We start from the raw sequence: 18,381 nt of genomic DNA on the forward strand, positions 1-18,381 counted from the left end.
CTCCTCACCCTCCCAAACATGCCTGCCCACTGGCTATGGGGGCAGCTGAGGCTGGGGCCTTCCTAGACAAGCCTCAGACCAGGTCCCTGTCTGTGGATCTGGAACCAGCAGTGGGATTGAGAGCTTGGCCAAAGTGTGTGCTTGAAGCAGGGCTGTCTCCACCCCAAGGCTGGACTCAGAGCCCTGCCCAAAGCACTCACATCACCAAATCCCACACACACACTCATCTTCAGGCCCCCAGGAGTCATTTGTATGCCCCTGACCCCAGATGATATGTGTCCTCACATGTCAGGCAACATTTACCTGCCCGTGTTTTGTAAGAGCCACAGCAAAGAACATAAATGCTAACACTTACCAGAAAACAGGCCAGAAGGAAGTACTGGCACAGTGCCAGGCACAGAGGAGGCACCAGAAAGTGCTGAATTAATGAATAAGCAAGTGAGGATTAGATGGATAGATGGATGGGGGATAGACGGATGAACGTTTGGGTGGTGGATAGATGGATGGATGGATGGAAGCATGGATGGATGGATAGATTGATGGATGGATGTGTAGGTGGATGGATGGATGGATGGATGGATGGATGGATGGATGGTGGATGGGCGGATGGATAAATGTGTGGATGGATGGATGGATATGTGGATGGATGGATGGTGGATGAATGGATGGATGGATGGATGAGTGGATGGATGGATGGACGGATTGGGTGAATGAATGGATGTGTGGATGGATGGATGGATTGGGTGAATCAATGGATGTGTGGATGGATGGATGGATGGATGGATGGATGGATGGATGGATGGTGGATGGTTGGATGGATGTGTGGATGGATTGGGTGGATGGATGTGTAAGTGGATGGATTGGGTGGACGGATGGATGGACTTGGTGAATGGATGGATGGATGGTGGGTGAGTGAATGTGTGGGTGAATGGATGCATTGATTGAATGGATGTGTGAATGGATGGATGGATCGAGTGGATAGATGTGTGAATGGATGGATGGATGGTGGATGAGTGAGTGGATGTGTGGGTGAATGGATGCATTGATTGAATGGATGTGTGAATGGATGGATGGATCGAGTGGATAGATGTGTGAATGGATGGATGGATGGTGGATGAGTGAGTGGATGTGCGGGTGAATGGATGCATTGATTGGGTGGATGGATGGATGGATGTGTGGACGGATGGTAGATGGGTGGGTAGATGGTAGATGGATGGTGGATGGATAGATGAATGGATAGAAGGATGGATGGATGTGTGGATGGATGGATAGATGGATGGATGGATGCTGGATGAATGGATGGATGGATGGTGGATGGGTGGATGGATGTGTGGATGGATGAATGGGTGAAAGGATGGATGTATGGATGGATGTGTGGATGGATGGATAGATGTGTGGATGGATGGGTGGAAGGATGAATGGATGGGTAGATGGGTGAGTAGATGGATGGATGGATGGATAGATAGATAGGTGGATGGATGGATGGATGGGTGGGTGGATGGATGGATGGATGGGTGGATGGATGGATGGATGGATAGATGCGTGTATGGGTGGATGGATGGAAAATAGACTGACAACTGGGTCTTTTTGCCTTTGAGATGAATGCGCCTCAGGATCAAGTTAGCAGGAGTGTTGGTGGAGGAGGTAAGGGGGTAGTGGAAGGTAAACCTGATGCCTTCTGACCTGAAGACATGCTCACAGCAAGCAGTTCATCTCCACTCACTCACACAGCCTTGGCAGAAGAGCAAAAGGCAAAGAGACAGCTTATGCCTGGAGACATGGGACCAGCCCAGGCATTTTCATCTGGTTTCCTCAGATGGGATGGTGTCTGCTGCCCCTGCCAGAGCCTGCCCAGAATGCAGCCATGGGGCAAAGGCTCAGCAAACACCTCATTTCCTCAGCCCTGCCAAGTCATGTATTTACTATTGTCCATTTCCCTTCCCTTCTCCCCCTCTCCCTCACACAATTTTCATTAAAGTAAAACATAGAGAAAATTGCACAAAAGTGTACAGTCAAGCAACTTCCACAAAAAAATACACACTTTTGGGGCTGGGCACAGTGGCTCACGCCTGTAACCCCAGCACTTTGGGAGGCTGAGGTGAGAGGAGTGCAGTGGTGCAACCTTGAGTTCAAGAGTTTGAGACCAACCTGAGCAACATGGCAAGACCCTGTCTCTACAAAAAATAAAATTTTTTTTAAAAAAGCTAAAAATTTGTCAGGTGTGGTGGCATGCACCTGTAGTCCCAGCTACTTGGGAGGCTGAGGTGGGAGGATGGCTTGAGCCTGAGAGATCAAGGCTGCAGTGAGCCGTGATTATGTCACTGTACCCCAACCTGGGCAACAGAGAATTTGTCTCCAAAAACAAAAACAAAATCCCACTTCTGTAGCCAGGACTCAGACACTGAATAAGCACGTCCTAAATATTCCCTCAAACTCCCTTCTCACAGTGGCTGTAGCCACTACCCGGACCTGGTTCCAACCTCGGCAGCAGAAATTCTTTCTCCTGCTTTTGCTTGTTGGTGGCTGCTGCCCTCTTCTGGCTGCCTGCAGGAGCTGCACTCAGGGAAGGGAAAGGCCCCGCACCTGGCACCTACCTTAGTGTTGTTGTATTGTGTAGTGTTGTGTTGTGTTGTGTTGTGTTGTGTTGTGTTGTGTTGTGTTGTGTTTTTTTGAGATGGAGTCTCGCTCTGTTGCCCAGGCTGGAGTGCAGTGGTGCGATCTTGGCTCACTGCAACCTCCACCTCCCTGGTTCAAGTGATTCTCCTGCCTCAGCCTCCTGAGTAGCTGGGACTACAGGCACCCGCCACCATGCCCGGCTAATTTTTGCATTTTTAGTAGAGACAGGGTTTCACCATATTGGCCCAGCTGGCCTGGAACTTCTGACCCTGTGATCCACCCGCCTCGGCCTCCCAAAGTGCCAGGATTACAGGCGTGAGCCACTGCGCCCGGCCTTAGTTTTCTATTAGGTTGGTGCAAAACCACGATTAGTTTGCACCAACCTAAAATATTTGCTGTGGTGGCAAATGACCACCAACTCTGCGGCCTGAAACAACACGAATTTATTCTGTTACTACAGGTCAGGTTTCTGGCACAGGCCTCACTGGGCTAAAATCGACGTGCCTGCACAGCTGGCTCCCTCTGGAAGCTCCGGGGGAGGTCCGTGCCTTCTCCAGCATCCAGAGGCCCTTGTCTTCCTGTCTGTGACCCCTTCCTGGCCACGTCTTCGTGCTGCCTCTTCTCTGGTTCTTCTTTTATGAGGCTTCATGATTAGACTGGGTCTGCAGGGATAAACCAAGAAAACCAAGACAATCTCCCCATCTCAAAGTTCTTAATCTTCATGGCTTTTTTTTTTTTTTTGAGACTGAGTTTCACTTTTGTCACCCAGGCTGGAGTGCAATGGCACAGTCTCGGCTCACTGCAACCTCTACCTCTCAGGTTCAAGGGATTCTCCTGCCTCAGCCTCCCAAGTAGCTGGGATTTTTGTATTTTAGTAGAGATGGGGTTGCGTCACATTGGCCAGGCTGATCTTGAACTCCTGACCTCAGGTGATCCGCCCACCTTGGCCTCCCAAATTGCTGAGATTACAGGTGTGAGCCACTGCGCCCGGCCTCTTCATGGCATCTTAAAGTCTCTTTTGCCATGCAGACGAACTTAGCTGCAGGTCTGGGCATCAGGGTGAGGGCCGGCAGGGATGTGGACATTTGGGGTATTCTGCCTACCACAGAGCCCTGCCCCTCAGGAAGCAGTCTCTTTTTTTGGAAAAAACACTACCCCCAAGGAGAGCCAAGGATGCCCACATATTTAGAATAGCCTTGGACATTAATGACATTATTCTAAATATGCCCACATATTTAGAATAGCCTTGGACATTAATGACAAAGACCAAAATGGGCCAGGTGCAGTGGCTCACGCCTGTAATCCCAACACTTTGGGAGGCTGAGGCGGGTGGATCACGAGGTCAGGAGATCAAGACCATTCTGGCTAACAAGGTGAAACCCCGTCTCTACTAAAACATACAAAAAAAACAAAAAATAGCCGGGCGTGATGGCAGGCGCCTGTAGTCCCCGCCACTTGGGAGGCTGAGGCAGGAGAATGGTGTGAACCGGGGAGGCGGAGCCTGCAGTGAGCCGAGTTCGCGCCACTGCACTCCAGCCTGGGTGACAGAGGGAGACTCCGTCTCAAAAAAAAATAAAATAAAATAAAAAAAGGCCAGGCGCGGTGGCTCACGCCTGTAATCCCAGCATTTGGGAGGCCAAGGCGGGCGGATCACCTGAGGTCAGGAGTTAGAGACCAGCCCAGCCAACATGGTGAAACCCCATCTATACTAAAAATACAAAAATTAGCTGGGCATGGTGGCACACACCTGTAGTCCCAGCTACTCAGGAGGCTGAGGCAGGAGAATTGCTTGAACCCGGGAGACAGAGGTTGCAGTGAACCGAGATCGAGCCACTGCACTTCAGCCTGGGCAACAGAGAGAGACTCCATCTCAAAAAAAATAAAAAAGAAAATATATATATATAAAATAATAAATAAAATAAAATTCATATAACAAGACAGAGGCCCTCGAATAGCTAAAAGAATCTTGACAAAGCAAAATACAATGGGAGAAATTGCTGTAGCCAGTATTAAGGTTTACTATATAGCTACACTAATCAAGAAAAGGTCATATGGTGCTTTTTCAGCCTCCCTCACTGGCTTCCCCACATCTCCCAGCCCCTTAAAGGTGGACACCCCTAGGCTCACCTGTTGGTCATCTTTATTCTTTTTTTTTTTTTCTGAGACATGGTCTCACTCTGTCACCCAGGCTGGAGTGCAGTGGCATGATCACAGTTCACTGCAGCCTCAACCTACTGGGCTCAAGCGATCCTCCCACCTCAGCCTCCCCAGTAGTTGAGACTACAGGCGTGTGGCACCACGCCCAGCTAATTTTTTAGATTTTTTTGTAGAGATGAAGTCTTACTGCATTGCCCAGGCTGGTCTCAAACTCCTGAGCTCAAGTGATCCTCCCATCTTGGCATCCCAAAGTGCTGAGATTACAGGGGTGAGCCATTGAGCCCAGTTGGTCATCCAGTCACCTTTTCTATCCCTCTTCACAGGTGACTGCACTCTTTTGGTTTTTTCAACACAATCTATCTGCAGGCAACTCTCAAATTCACCTCTTCCCCCTGTCATCTCATGCCCCTCACTGACCAGTCAACATCTCCACCAAAACATCTAATAGGTATCTGTATTAGCTTTCTGTTGCTTAGAGCAGAATACATGAAACTGAATAATTTACAAAGAAAAGAAATTTCTTTCTTTTTTTTTTTTTTTGAGACAGGTTCTCACTCTGTCACCCAGCCTGGAGTGCAGTGGCTCGATCTCAGCTCACTGCAACCTCTGCCTCCCAGGCTTAAATGATTCTCCCACCTCAGCCTCCAGAGTATCTGTGACTACAGGTGCATACGCGGCTAATTTTTTTCTGTATTTTTTTTGTAGAGATGGGGTTTCACCATGTCTCCTGAGCTGGACTTGAACTCCTTAGCTCAAGCTATCCACCCGCCTTGGCCTCCCAAAGTGCTGGGATTACAGGTGTGAGTCCCTGCACCTGGCCCAGAAATTTCTTTCTTATAGTTATGGAGTTAGAGAAGTCCAAGGTCAAGGGTCCACTTCCGGGGAGGGTCTTCCTGCTGGCAGGGGCTCTCTGTGGAGTCTGCAGAGTTTTGAGGCGATGCAGGGTATCATGTGATGAGGGAGCTTAGTGTGATCCTCCCCCATAATAACCCATCAGTCCATTAACCCATTAATGGAGGAGACAAACATTCAAACCATAGCAGCATCTCACACACACATCCCAAGCCAATCTCGGTCCTCCCTCAAGCCCACCCCACCCGCACCTTCCCGGTTTCCATCAATGGATGGACCAGCCTTCAAAGTTTACAGGGTATCCTGCATTCTCTAGTTTATGCACATCCCCAATCTAAAGAAGGCTGCCCCCTCTCACCACCTCCACTGCTACCTGCCCTCTGGTCTGAGTGCACTGCCTTTCATTCGGATTATTGTAGTCCCCTGGCTTCTAACCAGCAACCAGCGTGATCTTTAAAAATGTAACGTGAGGTATGAGAATCGCTTGAACCTGGGAGGCGGAGGTTGCAGTGAACTGAGATCTCGCCACTGCGCTCCAGCCTGGGTGACAGAATGAGACTCCATCTCAAAAAAAGAAAAAAAGAAAAAAAAAGCTGGGTGCGCTGGCTCATACCTGTTATCCCAGAACTTTGGGAGATCAAGGCAGGCAGATCACCTGAGGTCAGGAGTTCCAGACCTGCCTGGCCAATATGGTGAAACCGTGTCTCTGCTAAACATACACAATGCAGGAGATCGGTCAAGGTGGTAGGAGAAATTATAAAGATAAAGTTATAGGAAATACACACAAACTTTCTTGGAAGGCCGAAAGGTTTGCATAGCTTCAGTAAAAGATTTGGCTGAAGGTAGCTGAATTCTCTTAAAAGTTTAGGGCGTAGATACATAGGAATGTAGAGGAGTTTATCTAAATAGCTTGTTTACTCATGTTGTCCTAAAACAGACCTTTGATCATTCACGGGCAGGACTGCTCTCTCTGAGGGAGGGCGACCAGATTAATTACGCACAAATGTGTTGACTCAAAGCCTTTGTCATTATGTCTGTGCTGAATAAATGCCTGCAGGACCAGCTAGTCAGGCCGCGGGGCTGGAACAACTCTTTCTGTGAAAGGTCCAGCCCCCTAGCCAGCTCTTTCACTGAATACTGGTGTCTGAGTACATTATTCATCTGTAGTGCAGCCTGGGTCTGTGGGTCAGACCCTGGCAAGTTAGCCGGATGTGGTGACACATGCCTGTGATCCCAGCTACTCAGGAGGCTGAGGCACGAGAATCTCCTGAACCCAGGAGGCAGAGGTTGCAGTGAGCCAAGATCATGCCACTGCACTCCAGTCTGGGGCAACACAGTGAGACCCCATCTCAAAAAAAAAATGTAACTTAAGACCAGGCACAGTGGTCACACCTGAAATTCCAGCACTTTGAGAGGCTGAGGCCAGTGGATCACTTGAGCCCAGGAGCTCAAGACCAGCCTGGGGAATATGGCAAAATCCTGTTTCTACAAAAAAAAAAAAAAAAAAAAAACGAAAATTAGCCAGGGGTGGTGGTATGTGCCTGTAGTCCCAACTACTCAGGAGGCTGAAGTGGGAGGATCGCTTGAGCCCAGGAGGCTGCAGTGAGCTATGACTGTGCCACTGCACTCTAGCCTGGGTGACAAAGCAAGACCCTGTCTCAATAAATAAATAAATAAACAAAATAAAACTGTAACTCAGTGTTCACAGCAGCATTATTCACAACAGCCAAAAAGTGGAAGCAAAGGCAATGTCCATCCTCTGATGAATGGATAGACACACTGTGGCACCCAAACACCCAGAGAGTGGAATAGTATGCAGCCATAAAAAGGAAGGAGGCTGGGCACAGTGGCTCACGCCTGTAATCCCAACACTTTGGGAGGCTGAGGCAAGAGGATCACTTGAGGCCAGGAGTTTGAGACCAGGCTGGCCAACATGGCAAAGCCCTGTCTCTACTAAAAATACAAAAATTAGCCTGGCATAGTGGCACACACCTATAATCCCAGCTAGTCGGGAGGCTAAGGCACAAGAGACGAGAGTCGCTTGAGCCCGGGAGGCAGAGGCTGCAATGAGCCGAGATTGTGCCACTGCACTCCAGCCTGGGCAAAAGAGTGACACTCTGTCTCAAAGAAAAAAAAGGAATGAAGTACTCATATGTTCTACATCATGGACGAACCTTGAAAATGATGCTGAAAACAGCCAGACACAAAATGCCACATACTGTATGGTTCTGTACGCATGAAATGTCCAGAATTGGCAAATCCATAGATTTTAAAAAGTAGATTCGGCAGGGCACAGTGGCTCACGCCTATAATCCCAGCACTTTGGGAGGCTGAGGCTCACTTGAGGTCAGGAGTTCAAGACCAGCCTGGCCAACATGGTGAAACCCTGTCTCTACTAAAATACAAAAATTAGGCAGGCATGGTGGCAGGCACCTGTAATCCCAGCTACTCAGGAGACTGAAGCAGGAGAATTGTTTGAACCCGGGAGGTAAAGGTTGCAGTGAGCCCAGATCGCACCACTGCACTCCAGCCTGGCCATAGAGCGAGACTCTGTCTCAAAAAAGCAAAAAATAAAAAAAAGAAAGAAAAAAAAGTAGATTCGTGGTTGGTGGGGGAGGGGAGGAGTAAATGCTAATGGGTTTCTTCTTGGGGTGATGAAAACCACTGAAGTGTAACTTTAAAAGGGTGAATTGAATGGTATGTGAATTATATCTCAAGAAAACAAACTCAGCTGGCATCACCCCCTGCCCCACCCTGTGGTAAAGCTGGGTCCTTGTTGGCTGGTGAGGGCTCTCCTAATCTGCACCCCCTCCTCACCTCCAGACCCACGGCATTGCTGCTCCTGGAACCCCAGCCGTCCCCTGTGCTCTGCTCTTCTGTTCTCCGTGTGCCCAACTCTTCCCCCCACACCTAGGTACCCGGCCCCTCCCAGCCTTCACCTGCGCCTTTACAGAGGCCCCATCAGACCACCGGGCCCCCCACCCTCCACACGCCCACCCCGTAAACAGACTCCCTTTCCCCTGGTTCTTCTGAATTTCTGGCATACTATACGATTTCCTTATTTTTCCTTATTTTTATTTTTTAATAGAGACGGGGGTCTCACTGTGTTACCCAGGCTGGTCTCGAACCCCTTGTCTCAATCAATCCTGCCTCAGCCTCCCAAAGTGCGGGCATTGCAGGCTGAGCCACCACGGCCGCCACGACCTTCTCTTCTGGAGCGTGTCGCTTTTGTAATTATGATGTAAACTTTGGGCACGCGGGGACCCCCGCGCTTCGCTCACTAATTTGTCCCCAGACCCTACTACCTGGCAACAGTAGGCGCGCAATACTGTTGATTGAATAAACGACTGCTACTTTGGACATCATGTATTATTTAAATCACATGTTTAAACGCACATAAACTTCTGAGTAGTGTTTTCTGCACACACAAGATGTCTCCAGGGGCACCAAAGAATGCATTTTCCACGTCTGTCCCTAAACGTTAATGCATAAGTAACCTTGGTCACCAACAGATGTGAGGGCACGTGACGTTCGGGCTGCGCCCTCCCCGCCCCGGCCCTGCACACAGTAGGGCCGCACCGCGCTTTGCAAACAGGTGGACTCGGCAGAGGCGCGACCCCCCTCACCGCAGAGAGCTGGGCCACCTGCAGGCTCTCAGGACACCCAAGGCCCCACCTCCCACCCGGAAAAGAGACGGTCCGCCGGGCGCAGGCGCAGAAGCCGCGCCCGTCCGCGGCGCCGCCAGCCAGAGCGGAAACGGCTACGGCTTCGCTAGGGACGCATGCGCGGGTCCCTTAGTTTCGCGAGATAACGGTCGAAAACGCGCTCCTGTCGATTTCCGGTAGTGAATCAGGCACCGGAGTGCAGGGTAGGGGGTGGAATCCCTGGGCCGCTGGGCAAGCGGCGAGATCTGGCCAGGGCCAGCGAGCCGAGGACAGCGGGCGCGCGGAGGGCCGGGCCGCAGCCCCGGCCGCTTGCAGGCCCCGCCATGGACCCCTTCCTGGTGCTGCTGCACTCGGTGTCGTCCAGCCTGTCGAGCAGCGAGCTGACTGAGCTCAAGTTCCTATGCCTCGGGCGCGTGGGCAAGCGCAAGCTGGAGCGCGTGCAGAGCGGCCTGGACCTCTTCTCCATGCTGCTGGAGCAGAACGACCTGGAGCCCGGGCACACCGAGCTCCTGCGCGAGCTGCTCGCCTCCCTGCGGCGCCACGACCTGCTGCGGCGCGTCGACGACTTCGAGGCGGGGGCGGCGGCCGGGGCCGCGCCTGGGGAAGAAGGTGGGCGCGGGGCCGGGCCGGGGGAGCCAGGGCCTGGTCGCCTGGCTGTAGGGGCTGCGAGGCTCCTCCCGTTGGCCTCCAGGCACCTCCCCTTTGCCGGGTTTGATTTGCGTGGGTTTTCTCCGTACAGCCCTGGTTTTGCAGATGGGAGAGCCAGAAACGCAGAAAAGTTAACTTACTCGAGCTTGCAGGGCGTGGACACGCACAGTCCTTTTTCCTCCACCCCCTTCTGCCCGGGTAAATTAGAAAACTCACTGAAGAAAAGATGAGTCAGAGAAGGTGTGGGGGAGGGGCAGAGGTTGGGTGAACCTGCCTCGCATCATTTCCTTTCTGTCTCGGAATATGCTTTTCACGGCTGTCTGAGAGTAATACTAGCATTCAGTAACTCCTACCCAGGGGCTTACAGTGTGCCGCTTACGCTTGTAACTGCCAAATACAATTTTCGCAGTAGCCCTGTGGCTTAGATACTGTTAGCTGTCACTGTTCCCATTTTACAGAGGACAGGACTGTGGCTCACAGGTTAAGTGGCTTTGCCGAAATGCGCAGCCGATAACTAACGGAGCTAGGCTTGAGCCAAGCAGTCCGGCCTCCGGATGGGTGGTGTTAGCCATTGCACTGCCTCTCTGGTCAAGTTCATTGTGGAGTGGCTTCCTGTCCTGCTCTCGGTCACTCCCTCTCCACCCTCGCCTGTGGATTGCAGCAGCTTCCAGGATAAAAAAGAAACTCTGAGTACAGCAGAGTTTCTCAGCCCTACCCCCCTTGTTCTCAGAGTCGGGAGAGGCTTGGGAGTGCTCTGGGGACGCCTCTCAGAGGCTTCAAGCTGTGGCTTGGAATCAGCCATTCAGTCACCAATCAGATAGGGCCTAAATGTGTCACCATGGGTTTCACTCTGTAAGGACTGGTGCCTGTTGAGGACAGGATGGACAGAACAGCTCTCTGCCTGAGAGCAGTCAAGTCCAGATTTTAAAAAAACATCAGTACTGAACAAACAATACAGGACGTAGAAAAATCGGGTTTTATGGATATTTAATGTCTGGAAAAAGACTGATAAATTGCATTTTAAAGGCGGTCTACGAAACATAGCTGACATTTGAGATGTATGTGTGCTTGGTTTTATTTATATCGTCATGTAGTTACTGTGTGCTGGGAAGAGTACACCAGAAGGTGAGCAGTGGGTATGGGCAGGTTGGTAGCGGGCGACTCTGCCTTCCTCCCCAGAAGTTCAGCATAGCGGTTAAGGGTGGACTCTGGCACCACACTCTCAGGGTTTCAGAACATGGCTCTGCCATCGTCTAGCTACACGATCTCAGGAATGTCCATTAGCTTCCCTGTGCCTCAATTTCCTCATCTGTACAATCATGGTAACACAGTGCCCAGCCCACAGGGCTGTCAGAGCTGCGGGAGCTGGTACACCTGCCAACGGTGTCTCAGAATTGCCAGGAGTAGTCCAAGCAGCACCCTGTCCTGCCTCTCCTTTCCTCTCTTCACATTGCAGAAGCGGCCTTTTACGGTCTTGTGACCAGCTCCCTGATCTCAGTGGTGACGTCAGCAGATGAGGAGTATGGTAGCCAGGGACTGAAGACTGGTGGTCACTCGGGGCAGCTTTCTAAATAACAATTGGAGTGTCTGCTAGTTTCCTGTGATTGCCATAACAAATGATCACAAATCTGGTGGCCTGAAGCAATAGAAATCTACCCCCTCAATCTGGAGGCCAGAAATCTGAATAAGCAGGGTGCCACAGACCGGCACACCCTCAGAATGCTGTTGGGGAGGCTCCTTCCGGGTCTCGTCCGCTTCGTGGTGGCTCCAGGCATTCTTTGACTTGTGGCCGCTTCACTCCAGGCTCACACGGCCTTCCCTGTGTGTCTCCTGCAAGGATACCTATCATTGGTGCATCCAGGTCATCCAGGATGATCTCGTCTCAAGACCCTCAGCTTACCTTTGCAAAGATGCTTTTTCCAAAGAACATTCATGGTTTCAGCAATTTCACATGAACATACCTTGAGGTGACATCGTTCAACCTGCTATAGGGCAGGATGTGGGATCAACCCTATTTTCTTCCCTCCCACAACTCCCCAGCCCCTCCCTCAGTGTCTCCTGCCCTAAGTAGGTAGCTCCACTACAACTTCCTTTGGCACTTGAGTCTTCAGTGGGCCACACCTCCTAGGACAGTATTAGAGAGCAGGGGGTTTGGCTGAGGTGGAATCAGGCCACTCTTGGGCATTTGGTGACAACCCCTCTGCTGCCAGGCGACTCTAGCCTCTACAGAGGACCTCGTGTAGGCACCTCTGTCCGCTGAGCACTTGGCCTCAGTGCTGAAAAGCCCTAGGGAGTATTGTGGGGTCGCTTGTCTCCAAACCTATGGTAAACCGTTATGTTCTTTCCTTCCCAGACCTGTGTGCAGCATTTAATGTCATATGTGATAATGTGGGGAAAGACTGGAGAAGGCTGGCTCGTCAGCTCAAAGTCTCAGACACCAAGATCGACAGCATCGAGGACAGATACCCCCGCAACCTGACAGAGCGTGTGCGGGAGTCACTGAGAATCTGGAAGAACACAGAGAAGGAGAACGCAACAGTGGCCCACCTGGTGGGGGCTCTCAGGGCCTGCCAGATGAACCTGGTGGCTGACCTGGTACAAGAGGTTCAGCAGGCCCGTGACCTCCAGAACAGGAGTGGGGCCATGTCCCCGATGTCATGGAACTCAGACGCATCTACCTCTGAAGCGTCCTGATGGGCCGCTGCTTTGCCCTGATGGACCACAGGCATCTGCACAGCCTGGACTTTGGTTCTCTCCAGGAAGGTAGCCCAGCCCTGTGAAGACCCAGCAGGAAGCCAGGCTCAGTGAGCCACAGACCAGCTGCTTCTGAACTCAAGCTGCGTTTATTAATGCCTCTCCCGCACCAGGCCGGGCTTGGGCCCTGCACAGATATTTCCATTTCTTCCTCACTATCACACTGAGCAAGATCCTGTTGTCTCCACTAAATGAGCTCCTGCGGGACTAGTTGGAAAGTTGGAACCGTGTCCAGCACAGAAGGAATCTGTGCAGTTGAGCTGTCACACTGTTACTCCACAGCGGAGGAGACCGGCTCAGAGGCCCAGGAACCAGAGCAAAGCAGAGAGGTGTGGGAGAACTGGGATTTGAACCCCCGCCCTCCTTCACCAGAGCCCATGCTCAACCACTGTGGTGTTCTGCTGCCCCCGCAGTTGGCAGAAAGGATGTTTTGTCCCATTTCCTTGGAGGCCACCGGGACAGACCTGGACACTAGGGTCAGGCGGGGTGCTGTGGTGGGGAGAGGCATGGCTGGGGTGGGGGTGGGGAGACCTGGTTGGCCGTGGTCCAGCTCTTGGCCCCTGTGTGAGTTGAGTCTCCTCTCTGAGACTGCTAAGTAGGGGCAGTGATGGTTGCCAGGACGAATTGAGATAATATCTGTGAGGTGCTGATGAGTGATTGACACACAGCACTCTCTAAATCTTCCTTGTAAGGATTATGGGTCCTGCAATTCTACAGTTTCTTACTGTTTTGTATCAAAATCACTATCTTTCTGATAACAGAATTGCCAAGGCAGCGGGATCTCGTATCTTTAAAAAGCAGTCCTCTTGTTCCTAAGGTAATCCTATTAAAACACAGCTTTACAACTTCCATATTACAAAAAATTTTCTATTCCTGTTGGTGGTTCTTTCATTTTGGATATGCTGGATATTCCCAGTACAGCCAGTTTGAGGATCCCTGTCAAGGGCTCCAACCTGGGAGGGGGTGGCTGGATCTCCTGACAGCTCGCTAGCTGCTCATGAGCAGTGTCTGCCCTTAGCAAACAGTGGTCTGCTAGGGTAGCTTTTGCCGCTCTTAGAATTTGCCTGCACCACCAACAGTATCAGAATCAAAGCCAAGTGGCTATTCTCTGTCCCAGTTCACCAGCTATGACCTTGGGAAAGTCCAGTGTGCCGTCCCATAGGTGGGATCTTAGCCAAGGCCGCAGGACACTGTCCCCAGTAAGCCGTGGACCCCAGCCTTTAAGCCCCTCCACACCTTCACCTGACGCTTCCAGGTGCCAGACTCCTTGCTAGGAGCAAAGGCCATAGCAGTGAATGGGACAGAAGTGTAGCCCTGCCCTGTTGGCCTCAGAAGCCTAGCAGAAACAAGCTTTAACCAGTTCATCACTAGCTTGGGGTGCTGCCGTGGAGCTGAGCTGGTTGCTGTCCCAAAACAGCGTGGCCTGACCTACACACTGTACACCCCCGACCCAGCGCGTGCCTGCTCTCAAGGCGCAGGTCAGGGTGACTTCTATAGAGAGCAGACACATCGCCCCTCACTGTGCCTAAGTGTGAGCAGCTTGGCTTTGGGGAAGAGATTTTCTTGGGGTGAGTGGGAAAGTATCTTTTTTTTTTTTTTTTTGAGATGGAGTCTCACTCTGTCGCCCAGGCTGGAGTACAGTGGCATGATCTCGGCTCACTGCGACTTCCACCTCCCAGGTTGAAAGGATTCTCCTGCCTCAGCCTCCCAAGTAGCTGGGACTACAGATGTGCACTACCAAGCCTGGCTAGTTTTTTGTAGTTTTAGTAGAGACAAGGTTTTACCATCTTGGCCCGGCTGATCTCAAACTCCTGACCTCAGGTGATCCACCCGCTTCGGCCTCCCAAAGTGCTGGGATTACATAGGCGGGAGCCACCGCGCCCGGCCTTGGACATGGATTTCTTAAAGCAACTTGAAAAAACAAATTCCATGTTCATTTTTTTACAATCAGGTAGAATTTGTGTTTCTGGAAAAGGTACACACAAATCTTGGGCTTGCTTGAAAGCTGGAGGTAACAGCCGTCTCTTGCTCTCTGACTCCTTTTTCCCCTAAGACAGAAGAGGGAAGACAAGTCCAAACGTCCGTGCTTTGCGGGAGACTTCAGGGGAATTTGATCAAGCGTTTCCTGGAACAAAGGGTCAACCCTCTGGTCTTCAGGTTCCCGCAGCCTCCCAGCTGCCTGCCCTTCTGCCTTCTGTTACACAGTGCCCCCTCCACGCCACACTCACACTCGCTCCCAGATTCTCACAGCCACCCCTCTCCAGGACTCACTCCCTGGTGCTCCTGAGACCACACCCCACACAAACTATACTTGCTGAAGTCACAATCTGCTGCAGCTTTTTTGTTCTACCTCAATCTCTAGGGCATCTGACACCTTCCGTGACCATTCTCTCCAGGAGCTCTTCTCCCTCTCCGCTGTCCTCCTCTCAGGTCCCTCACACCCTCCCCCAGCCTCAGCCTCACCCCTCCTCTAGGGAGCACAGCCCTTTCTTAGCCTCACCCATCCTAGGTCCCTGGTACCTGCCAGGTATCTCTCTAGCCCAGATCTTTCTCTTGCCCCAGACCCCAACTGCCTAGGGTCAGCCTCACAGTGGCTGCTATAGCAAACTACCACGTATTTACCACCTTAAGCGGCACAAGTTTATCTTACGGTTCTGGAGGTCAGAGGTCCAAAATGGCTCTCCCTGGTCTACAAATCAGGTGTCAGCAAGCTGGTTCCTCCCAGAAGACCTAGAAGAGAATCCGTGTCTTGCCTTTTGCATCTTCTAGAGGCCGCCTGCATTCTTTAACTCATGGCCCCTCCCTCCATCTTCAGGCCCACAGACGAGCATCTTCCCATCTCTCTGACTGATTCTCCTGCCTCCCTCTTACAAAAACTCTTGTGACTACATTGGGCCACCTGGATAACCCAGGATCCTCTTCCCATCTCAACATCAATTTAAACACATCTGCAGAATTTCTTTGCCAGGTAAGGGAACATATTCACAGATCCCAGGGATTAGCACATGGGCACTGTCAGAGTCATGCAAGCCACCCCCCAAATTCAGCCTCCCTGCAACCTGCGCCCCGTTCCGTGCCTGACACCACCATCTAGTCAGTCGCCCAAGCCACAAACCCTCCTTCCTCTCCCCACTGTCACTCTCTTCCCTCAATTAAAACTGGGCGCTAGGCCAGGTGCAGTGGCTGTCATCTGTAATCCCTGCACTTTGGGAGGCTGAGGTGGGAGGATTACTTGAACCCAGGAGTTTGAGGCCAGCCTCGCCAACATAAGGAAACCTCATCTCTAAAAAAAATAAAAATAAAAAAAATGTAGCTGGATGTGGTTGTGTACACCTGTGCTCCCAGCTACTCGGGAGACTGAGGCAGGAGGATTGCTTGAGCCCAGGAGGATGAGGCTGCAGTGAGCCATGATCACACCACTGCAATCCAGCCTGGGTAACAGAGCAAGACCCTGTCTCAAAAAAAATAAAACTAAGCACCAAGTCCTATACTTTGTAACTCACAAGTGTCTCTCCCATCCACCTCTTCTGCTACCTGCCGCCACCCCCACTCCCAGTGGGGCCTCAGCCCTTTCCACTGGACAACCACAGTGAGTGACCTCGCAATTCATCTCCCGCCTCTGCCCCCCCTTCCACCCATCCAGCCCATCTCCCGTCAGCAGCCAGAAATAAACTGAGTCATAACACAGTCCCCTGACTCTTCTTAGAAGCCACGAGCTCTGTCCATATTTTTTCGTTTTATATTTTTATTTCCGTGATAATTAATCTGAGTCATCTTACTGACTGCTTTCTAGCCACGCAAATCCTGTGTGAATTGCATTTGGAATCAGACAGGCAAACATGACGTGGGGTAGCATGTGCTCATTGCCAGAGTGACCCGTCCCCCAGTGTCTGCTGAGATAAAGGCAAGACTTCTCTTTTACAGGGAAATTTGCAATTGAAAGACACTTCCATCAAAGAAGCCCTTAGTTTATTGAATCATTTACTAAGTTGAGACCCTGTGGCAAGAATCATGGATGCCAACCCCAGTAATGGTCACCAAGGAACAGAGGCCAATTCAACGCATGAATGGGGTCCTCATGGAAAGCCAAGTGACATATGATTTAAGTTTTTGAGGTGTGGCTCAAATAGAAAAAGAATATCGTGGGCCATTTGAGTCACCCCCAGGCACATGGCAAGTACCAGGCCTTCCAAACTCCCACGCCTCCTTGATGACAGTCTGTAGACATGAAGCTACCATTTTGTTTCAGCAAAACAGCATCATACATACTGTTTAATGATTAAACAGAATGCACGTCTGTTTGGAATGAATTAAAAATGCTAAGCCCGGCACAGTCGTTCACGCCTGTAATCCCAGCACTTTGGGAGGCTGAGGTGGGAGATCTCTTGAAGCCAAGAGTTCAAAAGCCTGGGCTGCAAAGGAAGACTCCATCTCTAAAAAATAATAATAATAAAAAATAAATTAGGCCGGGTGTGGTGGCTCATACCTGTAATCTGAGCATTTGGGGAGGCCAAGGCGTGCAGATCACATGAGGTCACTAGTTCAAGACCAGCCTGGCCAACATGGTGAAATCCCATCTCTACTACAAATACAAAATTAGCTGGGTGTGTTGGTACATGCCTGTAGACCCAGCTAATCAGGAGGTTGGGGCAGAAGAATTGCTTGAACCTGGGATGGGGAGGTTGTAGTGAGCTGAGAACACGCCACTGCACTCCAGCCTGGGCAACAGAACAAAACTCTTTCTCAAAATAAAATTTAAAAAAAATAAAATAAATTAGCTGGCCACAGTGGTATATTCCTGTAGTTCCAGCTACTCGGGAGGCGGAGGCAGGAGGATCACTTGAGCCCAGGAGTTCAAGGCTATAGTGAGCCATCATTGCACCACTGCACTCCAGCCTGGGCAGCAGAGCAAGACCCTGTCTCAAAAAAAAGAGGAAAGAAAAGAAAGGAAAAAATAATAATCATACCTGACGTTAAATGTGTTATTAATCTAAATTCTACGAGTTCTGTAGGCTTCTCTCTCCCCAATTTGCAATTTTATTGGCGATTTATAGTTTTCAAGGGCTAGACACATGGGCTTCTATTCCACATCTGGCTATATATTTGTGCCTATTGATGTTTCATTATTGAAATGAAAACCTGGTCATCATGGGAGTCTGGGCAATGTTTTACTACTTCCAAATCAGTTTCTGGCTGGAGAACCCCAGCTACAATGTCCCCATGTCCCTCAGGATGAAATCTTTTTTTTTTTTTTGAGGTGGAGTCTCGCTCAGTCGCCCAGGCTGGAGTGCAGTGGCGTGATCTCAGCTCACTACAAGCCCTGCCTCCCGGGTTCACAGCATTCTCCTGCCTCAGCCTCCCGAGTAGCTGGGACTACAGGCATCCGCCACCACACCCGGCTAATTTTTTGTATTTTTAGTAGAGACGGGTTTTCACCATGTTAGCCAGGATGGTCTCGATCTCCTGACCTCATGATCCACCCACCTCAGCCTCCCAAAGTGCTGGGATTACAGGAGTGAGCCACCGCGCCCGCCCAGGATGAAATCTTAATCCATGCATCATCATGCATGGGACGGGGTACACAGCTGTGCAGAGCCCAGCCCAGTGCCATGTTCCCTCCACAGCAAGACTGTCACCTCACTCCCTCCCACCCTCCCCCGCAGCCCTTGCCCCTGCTGTTTCCTCTCCC

At 51.0% G+C, this 18,381-nt stretch overlaps 1 protein-coding gene across 1 annotated transcript; it reads left to right on the forward strand.

Moving 5' to 3' along the window:
- Positions 1-9,373: 9,373 nt before the first annotated feature.
- FADD (Fas associated via death domain) lies at positions 9,374-16,351 on the forward strand. The gene is made up of 2 exons (XM_004051700.4): positions 9,374-9,899; positions 12,292-16,351. Exons 1-2 carry the CDS (start codon positions 9,614-9,616, stop codon positions 12,630-12,632), a joined length of 627 nt encoding a protein of 208 aa, XP_004051748.1. The 5' UTR covers positions 9,374-9,613; the 3' UTR covers positions 12,633-16,351.
- The last annotated feature ends 2,030 nt before the right edge of the window (positions 16,352-18,381 follow it).

The sequence above is a fragment of the Gorilla gorilla genome, chromosome 9, assembly GCF_029281585.2.
Source record: "Gorilla gorilla gorilla isolate KB3781 chromosome 9, NHGRI_mGorGor1-v2.1_pri, whole genome shotgun sequence".
Lineage (NCBI taxonomy): Eukaryota > Metazoa > Chordata > Mammalia > Primates > Hominidae > Gorilla > Gorilla gorilla.

What these genes read in the sequence shown, in the direction of transcription:
- FADD (XM_004051700.4), top strand. Translation starts at nt 9,614, where the DNA reads ATGGACCCCTTCCTGGTGCTGCTGCACTCGGTGTCGTCCAGCCTGTCG. An exon ending in GGCCGCGCCTGGGGAAGAAG is followed by an intron (nt 9,900 to 12,291) that starts GTGGGCGCGGGG and finishes TTTCCTTCCCAG; the next exon opens with ACCTGTGTGCAGCATTTAAT.